The sequence below is a fragment of the Oncorhynchus nerka genome, linkage group LG26, assembly GCF_034236695.1.
Source record: "Oncorhynchus nerka isolate Pitt River linkage group LG26, Oner_Uvic_2.0, whole genome shotgun sequence".
Classification (NCBI taxonomy): Eukaryota; Metazoa; Chordata; class Actinopteri; order Salmoniformes; family Salmonidae; genus Oncorhynchus; species Oncorhynchus nerka.
In genome coordinates, this window is record NC_088421.1 from 10,114,518 (window position 1) to 10,127,565 (window position 13,048).

Here is a 13,048-nt window from a genome sequence, read left to right on the forward strand (position 1 = left end):
CCAGAGTTACCTCTGCAGCAGAGGATAAGTTCATTAGAGTTACCAGCCTCAGAAATTACAGCCCAAATAAATTATTCACAGTGTTCAATTAACAGACACATGTCAATATCAACTGTTCAGAGGAGACTGAGTGAATCAGGCCTTCATGGTCAAATTGCTGCAAGAAAGCACTACTAAAGGACACCAATTATAAGAAGAGAAGTGCTTGTGCCAAGAAACACGAGCAATGGACATTAGACCGGTGGAAATCTGTCCTATGGTCTGATGAGTCCAAATTTGAGACGTTTGCTTCCAACTGCTATGTCTTTGTGAGATGCAGAGTAGGTGAACGGATGATCTCCGCATGTGTGGTTCCCACCGTGAAGCATGGAGGTGGTGTGATCACTTTGCTGGTGACACTGTCTGTGATTTATTTAGAAGTCAAGGCACACTTAACCAGCATGGCTACCACAGCATTCTGCAGCAATACGCCATCCCATCTGATTTGTTTTCAACAGGACAATGACCCAACACACCTCCAGGCTGTGTAAGGGCTATTTGACCAAGAAGAAGAGTGATGGAGTGCTGCATCAGATGACCTGGCCTCCACAATCATCCAACCTCAACCCAATTGAGATGGTTTGGGTTGAGTTGGACCGCAGAGTGAAGGAAAAGCAGCCAAGTGCTCAACATATGTGAGAACTCCTTCAAGACTGTTGGAAAAGCATTCCAGGTGAAGCTGGTTGAGAGAATGCCAAGAGTGTGCAAAGCTGTCATCAAGGAAAAGGGTGGCTACTTTGAAGAATTTCAAATATTTCGATTTGTTTAACACTTCTTTGGTTAATACATGATTCCATAAGTGTTATTTCATAGTTCTGTCTCAACGATTATTCTACAATGTAGAAAATAGTAAATATAAAGAATGAATTGGATGAGTAGGTGTCCAAACCTTTGACTGGTACTGTACATAGATGTCCATTCATGTCCATACTGCGATGCACAGGCATACTGTAGTCCATTCCTCCTTACAGTCTGCTGCACAGTAAAGGATCTGACATGGCTGAACTCAGGGGAATAATAAAGGCAAAAAATATTGAAGCTTAGCAGTACAGATGTGGCCAGCTAGGTTCATCTAGAACTTTTTACTATGTTCTTACTGAATCTGACCGCCATCCTTTGTGTATTTATTAACTTCACTTCAGTATTTATTCAGTTTTCACAAAAACATTTTTCCCATTAATATGTTTTTAAAGGCTTAATGAAAATGATAATTTTTTGTATAAAAATAGTAGTAGCAATAACGAGTACAAAAATAAAAGAGAGAGGAAATCATGTCTGAATAAGTAGTGTTCTTCATTGGGGGAGGTGCATGAATGTAAATCACACAGGTATGTATTGAGTGTATCAGGTATCAAGGTAAGACCCAGATTCAGACCGTGTCGAAGTGAAAATGTTTATTACAGCAACAAAGGTATAGGACGGCAGGCAGACAGGGTCAGGTAATTCAGAGGTGGGGCAAAGGTACAGGCAGGAAGGCAGGCAGGCTCAGGCAGAGTGGTCAGGCAGGTGGGTACATGGTCAGGCAGGTGGGTCAAAAACCAGGAGGACGAGAAAAGAGACTGGGGAAAAGCAGGCGCTGCCACAAAACCCGCTGGTTTGCTTGACAAACTGGCACAAACAGACAGAAACCACAGGTATAAATACTCAGGGATAAGTGGGAAAGATGGACGACACCTGGAGGGGGGTGGGTGGAGACAATCACAAAGACAGGTGAAACAGATCAGGGTGTGACAGAGTGTAGATTGGTTTTTGTCCCCTTCTTCTGTCCAGTGTAAATTATTTATGTGAGGTCCTCATGCAAGGAATGTCCCTTTATCAGTGCAGTTCTGTGGTGTGTGTGTCCTGAGTGGCAGTGTGTGTGTGTGTGTGTGTGTGTGTGTGTGTGTGTGTGTGTGTGTGTGTGTGTGTGTGTGTGTGTGTGTGTGTAGGTTATGTGCCTTTATTAACTGGGTGGTTTGAGCCCTGAATGCTGATTGGCTTAAAGCAGTGGTATATGAGACCGTATAGCACCGGTATAGCAGAACATTTATTTTTACTGTTGTAATTACATTTGTAACCAGTATATAATAACAATAAGGCAACTCGGGCGTTCATGGAATATGGCCAATATACCATGGCTATGGGCTGTATCGCGGCACTCCGCGTTGCGTCGTGCTTAAGAGCAGTCCTTAACCATGGTGTATTGCCCATATACCACATCCCCTCATGCCTTATTGCTTAATTGACTCATTCATTTGGGCTGCAGAAGGGCTTAGCATTCAGGTGAGATCCTTCTCTCCAGCTGTTTGCCGACTGATGTCCATTCAATTCCTGATTCAGATGACAATGTCATACAATTATTTTTTGGTCAAGAAAATTACTACAGTAACCCATTTGGCATGCCTTCTTATCAAGAAGAGAGATGTCAGTTGCATTCTATGCTGCTGGGTAGTCTGAATGGCTTTAAGTCAAGTCAAATCAAATCAAATTGAACATGAACAAAGCAAGCAGGTTAGCTCCCCGGCTTCGCTCCTGAAGGCGAAAGCTTGTGGCAGAGGCTAGTTGCAGGTAGAAGTTTTATGGGAAAATGGCTTCAGTCTGGTCACCCCGTCTCCTCCATGTCCTCCTGTTCTACACAGCAGATAAAACATTCACGTAGTGTAGTAATCTTGAACTTAGTCTTCTCCAGACAGAATGCAGGTGGATGTTATATTTCATAACTCTCCACCCATCAGGCATTGATGCGCTTTGAAAGACTAGTCATGGCTCATTTCAACACCATCATCCCGGAAACCTTAGACCTACTCCAAATCGCATACCGCCCCAACAGATCCACAGATGATGCAATCTCAACTGCACTCCACACTGCCCTTTCCCACCTGGACAAAAGGAACACATATGTGAGAATTATGACTACAGCTCAGCATTCAACACCATACTCCCATTGAAGCTCATCACTAAGCTAATCACCTTGGGACTAAACACCTCCCTCTGCAACTGGATCCTGGACTTCTTGACAGGCCACCCCCAGGTAGTAATGATAGGGAACAACACATCTGCCACACTGATCCTCAACACGGGGGCCCCTCAAGGGTGCGTGCCTAGTCCCCTTCTATACTCCCTGTTCACCCAGGACTGCATTGCCAAGCACGACTAAAACACCATCATTAAGTTTGCTAATGACACAACGGTGGCAGGCCTGATCACCGACAACGATGAGACAGTCTATAGGGAGGAGGTCAGAGACCTGGCAGTGTGGTGGCAGGACAACAACCTCTCCTGCAGCGTGAGCCAGACAAAGGAGATGATTGTGGACTACAGGAAAAGGAGGGCCGAACACACTCCCATTCGCATCGACGGAGCGGGTCGAAAATGTCAAGTTCCTTGGTGTCCACATCACCAACAAACTATCATGGTCCAAACACACCAAGAAGGTCATGGGCATGACAATGCCTTTTCTGCCACAGGAGACTGAAAAGATTTGGCATGGGTCCACAGATCCTCAAAAAATTCTACAACTGCACCATTGAGAGTATCCTGACCGGCTGCATCACCGCCTGGTATGGCAACTGCTCGGCGCTAATGAGGGTAGTGCGTACAGCCCAGTACATCACTGGGGCCAAGCTTCCTGCCATCCAGGACCTATATACTAGGCGGTGTCAGAGGAAGGCCTAAAAAATGGTCAAAGACTCCAGCCACCCAAGTCATAGACTGTTCTCGCTGCTACCGCACAGCAAGCGGTACCAGAGCGCCAAGTCTAGGTCCTAAAAAGCTCCTTAACAGCTTTTATCCCGATCCATAAGACTGCTGAACAATTGAACATTTAATCAAATATGACACTGGGACTATTTGCAATGACCCCCTTTGTTTTTACACTGCTGCTATTCGCTGTTTATTATCTATGCATATTCACTTTACCCCTACCTGTGCAAATTACCTCGACTAACCTGTACCCCTGCACATTGACTCGGTACTGGTATCCCCTGTATATAGCCTCGTTATTGTTATTTTATTGTGTTACTTTTTTCTTTCTTTTTTTCTTCCATTTATTTAGTCAATATTTTCTTAACTCTATTTTCTTAAAACTGCATTGTTGGTTAAGTGCTAGTAAGTAAACATTTCACTTGAATACACCTGTTGTATTTGGCTCATGTGACCAGTGGCGACCTGTCATTCATGATATATGATTTTTTTGTGGGGGGAGCTTGCTGTTTTGCATGTTATTTTTGCATTAATACGTGTCACATATCAGTTTGCAAAGAATGTAAATAATACATATATCATTGAGTTAATTCATCAGCATACAAACATGGTCTCTTTTTTGTTTTCTTGAGTAAGGCAGCTCCAAAATGCAGGTGTTTCAGCCTAGCTCAGTGCTTTCTGTGGTGGTGGGGCAAGCCAGCAGAAAATACGGAGCGTTGCACCATGATTGGCTCAGTGTTCTGTCACTCATGGGGACACTACGTCACTGCCAAGTCTAAGGGTAGAGCTAGAAAATTCTATTCCCTTAGGTGCCTCCATAGAGTTACATTAGAACTGCTCATCCAAGAAGGCTTAAGGTCATTGGCCACAGATAAAATTACATCATATCACGTTATATGTACAGTAGCTTTGATTGGACTGACATGTCAATATCATACTTTCAAAATCTTAGCTAGCAGTCATCATCATGAATCAAGTCGACAATCTACTGGAAAATCCTTTTTAATCCTTGTCATATGAAGAGAAATAATGAAGAGAAATTATAGATAAAACGTATTGGTGCTCATCGGCCATTGGACATATTCATTATACAACAAGTTGGAAATCGCAAATTCAACAATCAGTAGTTTGGAAGGAATCAGTGACTAACTGCAAGCATTGCAAAGCAATCCCTAGCCTGCTATTCAGTGGAGTGGCTGTGTGGTCCCAAATCTAGGATTAAACATTTAACATTGGCCATGCTGTCAATGAAGCATGATTTGTGCCATGCTCAAAACAACTGTTAACTTGGAACTGCGAAAACTTGACTTCAGTGAGTTCAAGACAACTGAGAAGCCGGGAATAAATGAGCTCCGATTGGGAAAATACGATTTGAATGGTCATCCAACTCGAAATTGTAAATCTGGCCTCTTTCTAGAGCTATGACCTGAAGATCAATGATGTCATCATGATTGAACCTTGTTTTTGTTCAGAGTTCCCAGCACCATAAATCCAGAGAATGCCAGACTTTGATGCCAAAATTTTCCCACGAAGGACCGCCACGCCACCTTCTTGTTCAAGTGAGCTCTGCAAAACAAGGTGAGTCCAAAAATGTATTGTATGCTGCTGCATAAATGATGTAATATGCCAGGGAGATATGAATACTGTAGCTAAGAAAGTAATACTAAGTGTATGTTGTGTAGTAAGATGTTAGTAGCCCATGTGCCTCACCCTAATAATTTAGTATTTTTACCCCCTCTTAATTTCGCCTACTGTTCTGACTTGGTGGTGCACATGTAGCCTATAACCTGTTTTGAGAAATGTAATCACTAAATATTGTAAGAGCTTTCATTGCCTGCTTATATGCCACCTTTATTTGTCCTACGGGTTCTGACTTGGTGTACAGGGAGAACACTGTAAGAACGGCCCATGTTCTGAATTCTGCCACTGTACATTTCAAAAGTGCTAAACAAATAGTTATATTGACTACGTCCGTCCTAGCTTTCTCATTAATGTCTTAATCGAAATTAGGGGTTGCCTCTTATCCGCTTGTCATCCCCTTATGTAATAGTTTGTACATCTCAATTGTCATTAGAAACCACATTTGTTTACTTACCTATTGTTCACCTAATACCTTTTTTTCACTATTGGTTAGAGCCTGTAAGTAAGCATTTCATGAACTGTTTCACTGCCAGACAAGGCTCCGCTGATAGCCAGGTGTAGCAGTGGTAAGATGTTGGAACTGCTGTTGGGACAGATTTCTGTAGGTCCTAACAGTTTGTGGGCACCGTTTGTCACCGTTATAGTGCAATTCATGTATTGTTTAGTGTTGTATTTTACAGTGGCTTTGTTGGCATGCATCCACTTTTTTTTTTTGCCCTACCAAGATTTACATGCCAAAATCGTCACTACATGTGACAAATAACATTTTATTTGATTAATTAAGAATTGTTATTGAAGTGTTTCAATAAACCCCTTTGCTATCATTGCCTCTTATTGGTGATCGATAGCCCCATCTAGTGGTCTCTTTAACTTCATACTCTATTACAATCATGTGTTATTTATTCAGAGGAAATGTTCACATGGTTTATGTCAAAGCAATGATTGATGATATTTCTCTGTCCGCATTTCTACCTTTTGTATATAATCTAGAACATGCATTATGTTGTACTAGGTAGAGATTTATTGATTTTCTGTCTTGCTTGAGCATATGCAATTATCCTTGAAATGGAAGCCAGGTGTGAGTGCTGCTGAAGATTTACACTGAGGATGGCCTGAGACCAAAACGTTTGTTTTGTTTTCACATTCCATTTATGATTTTTTGGGGCATCATGATGTTCTAATAAAAATCTTTATTTTGCATTCAAGCCTCAGTTCTGGATTTATTATTTTTCTCAACAGTGTGTGGGTCTCCATCTCTTTCAGTTCAGAGAGGAAATCACACAATGCATTCATGTCACACGAACTTCGCTTCAACATTAGGGTCTCCTTCAAGGTGGTGGAAAAAGTACTCAGTTGTCATACTTGTGTAAAATTAAAGATACCTTAATAGAAAATGACTCACGTAAAAGTCAGCCAGTAAAATACTACTTGAGAAAAGTCGAAAAGTATCTTGTTTTAAATGTACTTAAGTACAGGGATGGGGAAAACTACTAAATTGTCATACTTGAGTAAAAGTAAATGCTATATATCAAATATTTTCACATATGTTTTCAGAGGTGATCTGATTGGTCAAAAGACCAATTAATGGGGGAAAAAGATCACAATTGGGCTGCTTATCTAAACGTAGCCTTACAGAAACGTTTCCTCTGACAGTGTAAATCAGCTGTTAACGGTCTTAGTCTTTGGCTTCGACATTGTTCTCCTGTGAGGAGTGAGCTGCATTTTGTATGACTTCACCCACAATGCAGTGCGAAATCACTACCCACCTTTGGAATATACTATTATTCCCAGATAAGGGGAGAACATATTTTCTATTTACGTTATCTTATGATTTCAGACAATATTGCTCTATCTTACTTTCGCTCTCTCTACCAATTAGTACTTTAATGCTAACACTTCACATTAAAAAGATTATATGTGTGTCATATTCCGTTTATTTCACAAAAGAATCGCTGTATATCTCATTTTGGATTCTCCTGTAGCTTTAATGGTACGGCCCTGTCCGTCCCTCGACTCTTCCTTTTTCTATTGCAGTAGCAGCCATGAGGTAAGCCAAACGACTTTGTGCGAGTCCAAATTCGCATATTTTTTATAAAATAAACATGAATTGCCCATTAAACGGTTACCAAGGTTGTCCCAACATTTTTACGCGACACTACCGTCAAAGTCCCTTAACAAATGTCATCTTGGAAGAGCTACATTTCATTTAAATGTGCCGCACGATGTTCCGAGCCAGGGAGGCCATGTTGTCGAGATTTCTGAGACGAGGCATTCCAGGCCTAACGTTAAACAAATGCGAGTTAAACCCATTTGCTATCATAGCTGACTAGATTACGATCGTTTAAAACACGTCTGATTCCCATATTGGTAGTATCAACGATATCCATGTTCCATATAATCTGAGTGTTGACATTTGGTCTACCACATTTTGTTAGCATTTGGCAGCTAACATTACCTACACCTACTTGGACACTGGACTCCCGATTTTGACTGATTTTCCCCCGGTGTTTTGTATTAGCGAGCTGGTTATTTGTGTCTTGTAAGATTCAGTGTCAAACATGTCACTTTTTAAGAACCGTAACCATGTGGATGATATTTAGCTATACGACTATAATAGTCAACGTTACTAGCCCGACGTCGAGTAACGTTAGCCCAGTTGCAGCCAAGGTAACTCTTAAGTCATTAGCATCTAACTAGCTCTAATGGCTAACAATGAACCCGGAGTTATAAAGGATAATATGATGATTCTGAGAATGGTTTCGCAAACTATGCTCAAATTTGTGATTAGCCCCTGTTCACACTACAAACATTTAAGTTATGTTGTTAGCAACATTGTTATGCGTTACACACAATGTAATGCGTTAGCTAACTCTTCATTTCTAACCCAGCATGCTCAGGCTTCAAAAGAGGCTTGCCTCCAGCGTCCTGCGCTGTGGCAAGAAGAAGGTATGGCTGGACCCCAACGAGACCAATGAGATTGCTAACGCCAACTCCCGTAAGGATTCAGCCAATTTGTGTTTTGCACATTATTCTGGTACTATGTGATGAAGTTAATGTAGCCTGTGCATAATCTACCCAGTAGTTGACTGAATATTTATATATTTTTTGCTGTAAATTCACCTGCTTTGTCTAACCCCTATTTTCTGTCCCCCCTCAGGCCAGCAGATCCGTAAATTGGTAAAGGATGGTCTTATCATCCGCAAGCCTGTCACGGTGCACTCTCGTGCCCGCTGCCGCAAGAACACGCTGGCGCGTCGCAAGGGAAGACACACAGGAATCGGTGAGTGAATGCTGTAGTAGCTATATCGACTAGTGATGTTTTTATTTACGTAACTGATTTTTACTGAAAACGGGATTGTGAATTATGGGGTGTATTAATCTCAGGCCTAACACCATCCTTTCCTCTGCTCACCCTCCCAGGTAAGAGAAAGGGTACAGCCAACGCCCGTATGCCAGAGAAGCTGTCTTGGATGCGTCGCATGAGAATCCTGCGTCGTCTTCTCCGTCGCTACAGGGAGTCCCATAAGATTGACAGGCACATGTAAGTTCTCCACATCCACCCTCGAGTATACAGATTCACAAGGCATAGCAACTCCTATTGTGTCCATTTCAAGGATGTCTCTTGCACATGGATTATGTTGAACTAGCTAACTCTACTAGCCTAGGCTTAATTTGCTAGCGATAATGGCTAACAATCAACCGAGTTATAATGGTAGAAATGTTTCCTGAGAATGGTTTTGCAAACTTTGTTGAAATTTGATGTCATGTTTCTCTTGGCTATCTGATTAACCCCTGTTCAAATTCCTATTTGATTTAGGAAGGAATTTCAAATGTAGTTCATTAATTGCTAAATTATTCATTTTGTATTTATTGAATTGTTTAAACCGTGTATTGTAGATTAATTTGCTCATCTTGTTTTGCCCCTTCCCCGCAGGTACCACAGTCTCTACCTTAAGGTGAAGGGTAATGTGTTCAAGAACAAGCGTATCCTCATGGAGCACATCCACAAGCTGAAGGCAGACAAGGCCCGCAAGAAGCTTCTGTGGTAAGTCTAAAACCAAAACTACAACTCCCATCTGCCTTAGACGTTTCTATGTGCAATGTTTTGTATTAGTGGAGAAGGAACTGAGCTGATGAGCACTTGAAAGCAGAACTTTATATGGGAGTGTTTATAGATGGTAAGATGTACATTTGTGTTCAGCCAAAAGATAAGTTGGTGTTTGACCACTTTTCTCTCTGCAGTGACCAGGCTGAGGCCCGTCGTTCCAAGACGAAGGAGGCCCGTAAGCGCAGAGAGGAGCGCCTGGCAGCAAAGAAAGAGGAGATCATCAAGACCCTGTCAAAGGAGGAGGAGACCACCAAGAAGTAAACAGCTTCTTGTCCCTGGCATGCACCGCCTGCCCTTCCCTCTGTCAAGTGATGACAATAAAAAGTGTATGAAAGAACCCTGTCTCCTGAGTCCACTCTTACTTGATCACACCTGTGATGTACACTACCTGGACATGGTTTCATGGGTTTATCAATTGTGAACTGTCATTGGATTACTTATATTTACAAGGATATAACCTGTCCTACACAATGACATTGTGTGATTGATCTCACTGTTTTTCCTCAGTCCAGACTTTTCAAAAAGCTTGTAGGAAATTGACAGGACAAGCGTTACATGACCTTACATTTGCTGTATGACGAGCTAAGAATCTTGGCATTTTTATTAACTTGTAAATCCACATGGTTGAGCTATGAGGACAGTTAGTAAAACTGTCTCGTCACATGTGCCACAAAGTGTTAGAATGTGATAAGTGTTGGTGATATTCAAGTGGTTTGGATATGCGGGGTGTGGTTGTATCCCTACCCTTTTCAAATCAAATTTTATTAGTCACATACACGTGGTTAGCAGATGTTAATGCGACTGTAGGGCAATGCTTGAGTCTAGTTTCAACAGTACAGCAATATCTACAAATTCCACAACTACCCAATACACACATCTAAGTAAAGGAATGGAATAAGAATGTACTTTTCAGCTGTACAATAGCTGACTCCTCTAAAGCCAATGGTGGAATTGTTTATTTGATGAAATTATCAAACATTTGCAAGTACAAAATGAAAAGCTGTATGACTTGTGCACTTTCTCGTGGTCACTGTGGCACCTACTTCGCAACACTAGTCAGTCTATGACTCATTGTGTTATGGGATTTTTATCTATAATGACTAAATGAGGTATACTGCACTATAACTGGCAAGAATTCTGCCCTGTCTTTCTTGTAATATTAATGTTCAATAGGAAGGGGTTATATGGCATGTAGCTAGGAAGATAGGAATGTATGTGGAGATAAGAGGACAGGGAGGGCCCCTCCAGGGTTGTGGTGTCTGGGGGAGCCTGGAACTGTCAGCTGAGGGGTTGTAAAACTGTGGTTAGACTGAGAAAATCCATGTTGGTTTGTATGTATGTGCGTCGTTTAGGATGGTAGAAGAAGGAATGTATTTGTGAAAACTTGAGAGCTCTCGCAAATAAATTGGAAGCCTGCCTCTGTCGTCTGAAGGTAGTACGCCGAAAACCGTGCACGGGCCGGTCTTAACCCGTTATTTAAAGACCTGGCCCGTGAAAATTGGGTTTAAAAAAACAGGCCGAGATATATCTAAGGTTGACAGAGACGGTGACGGAATCTCACGGAAATTGCTTTTCCCAGCCTACAAACAAGCTCAGTAAAACTTTATTTGGGGAATTGACGGACGGGCTACATTTGGAGAAATATGGTTAATGACTCTTGTGTGGTTTGGGCGTTGTTTTTTTAAATCCATGGGGCATTCTGATCTGGTGACCTGTCTTTAGAATTATGTGTAGAGAACCCTGATATAGGTAGTGTCCTATGCAATTGGAAGACAGGAATTTGATTTAGAAGCCACCTAGGAAGGGAAAAGTCCTCAGCGATTTAGGTCCGAAACGACTTAGGTTATCTGCACTACCAATGTAAACGAATTAATATTGAGATCTAAGGTGGAACCTGATCAAGAGTATATTAGTGGGTCAATTAAGAGACGAGATATAGGGGGCTATTACAAATTAATGTAAACTATTTGTGAACCTAGGGAAACTAACGGAAATGATGTATATATGTAGATTGTGAGAATATACAGTAGGACAAAATTATAGTAAGAATATCAGCAAGGGAAAGGTTCATTAACAAGTCAAGAGTCATAAGGAACGATAATTCGCTCACGTGTGAGACCTAATAATTTATCAAGAGTCACAATAGTAACTATTCCTAAATTCTGATAGAAGAGAGCGAGATTAATGAGAATCCTCGCTGAGGAAAAGCTTGGGCTTTTAAATTAGGGCTATTTTTGTAGTCTCGGTGCTGGATTTTACGAATACAGACAATTGTAAAAATAGGTTTACTTTGCGGAGAGTCTTCGCTATCCAAATAGCATGTGTGGTTCGGTGGTCAAATTCTCACGGGAGGCCCGGGTTCAGTTCCCGGGAAATGCTTTTACTAAAATCAGAGTTTTTGATTGTATTTAAACTATTTGTATGTTTTGCCTAGAAAGTTTAGTCGCTAGTGTTTGTATAAGATATAAACTGAACGTTTTAAATAGTTTGTTTGGTTCAAATTGAAAGACTAATTCATTCAACTTAAAATAAGGGCGAAGCGAATTTTGATGCAAGACGATGTCTGTTTGAATAATGTATTGGGAATGGAGTCGTAATTAAAATGCTGAAAGTAAGGAAGAGAGTTAGTTGCTGTGTTGGCTACTAATTTTCAGGGTAAATTGCTAGAGGCAGGTAGATTGTTGTGGAATAACGTAAAACTGCGTCATTACATTGGATATACAATAACATTACTCAAATTGTTTTGACCGTTGTTCAGATACACTCTTTTCTGTACTTCTGGCAGTACAATTTTGATTGAGAGATGTTGATTGATGTTGTCCAACATTTGTGATAAATTGGGGTTTGGTTTATCGAACCCGTACTACTGCTGCTGCAGACAGCCAACAATAATTTGCAATTCATTGAAAGTTGCTGCGGTTTGGGCTGGGCCGAGCGCCTGTTAATGACATCACTCACAATGCACTTTTGTCGCCACGGCAATGATGTTGTGACTGAGGGTGACAGAGAAAATTGTTTGTGTCATTTAGAAGGAAAATGCGTGCATTACTGCTTTGAGTCACTTTTCAGAAGTTGATAAAAATGTCCAAATACGTTTTTCCAAATACATTTGTAAAAGTAGCTGTATATCGTCAGGGTAGTCTGAAAAGATGCTAAAACTAGCAACAGAATCGCGAGGTGGCCATCATTGATTGGTGGCGTTCATTGGGCTATATTTGGCTGTAAGAAAGGGAGATCTGAATGTTTGAACAGTAAAACATTGTGGGTTGTGCCGTGGCGGAGATCTTTGTGGGCTATACTCAGCCTTGTCTCAGGATGGTAAGTTGGTGGTTGAAGATATCCCTCTAGTGGTGTGGGGGCTGTGCTTTGGCAAAGTGGGTGGGGTTATATCCTTCCTGTTTGGCCCTGTCCGGGGGTGTCCTCGGATGGGGCCACAGTGTCTCCCGACCCCTCCTGTCTCAGCCTCCAGTATTTATGCTGCAGTAGTTTATGCGTCGGGGGGCTAGGGTCAGTTTGTTATATTTGGAGTACTTCTCCTGTCCTATTCGGTGTCCTGTGTGAATTTAAGTGTGCTCTCTC

At 41.5% G+C, this 13,048-nt stretch overlaps 1 protein-coding gene across 1 annotated transcript; it reads left to right on the forward strand.

The window, feature by feature from the left end:
- The first annotated feature begins 7,308 nt into the window (after positions 1-7,308).
- Positions 7,309-9,806, forward strand: LOC115110241 (large ribosomal subunit protein eL19-like). Its single transcript, XM_029635732.2, has 6 exons — positions 7,309-7,408; positions 8,250-8,356; positions 8,519-8,641; positions 8,782-8,902; positions 9,296-9,406; positions 9,604-9,806. Exons 1-6 carry the CDS (start codon positions 7,404-7,406, stop codon positions 9,728-9,730), a joined length of 594 nt encoding a protein of 197 aa, XP_029491592.1. The 5' UTR covers positions 7,309-7,403; the 3' UTR covers positions 9,731-9,806.
- Positions 9,807-13,048: the final 3,242 nt, after the last annotated feature.

Bases quoted from the DNA above. Each gene is read 5' to 3' on its own strand.
- LOC115110241 (XM_029635732.2), top strand. The intron at 8,357-8,518 runs GTAAGGATTCAG...GTCCCCCCTCAG, and splicing joins GATTGCTAACGCCAACTCCC to GCCAGCAGATCCGTAAATTG. The intron at 8,903-9,295 runs GTAAGTTCTCCA...CCTTCCCCGCAG, and splicing joins CATAAGATTGACAGGCACAT to GTACCACAGTCTCTACCTTA.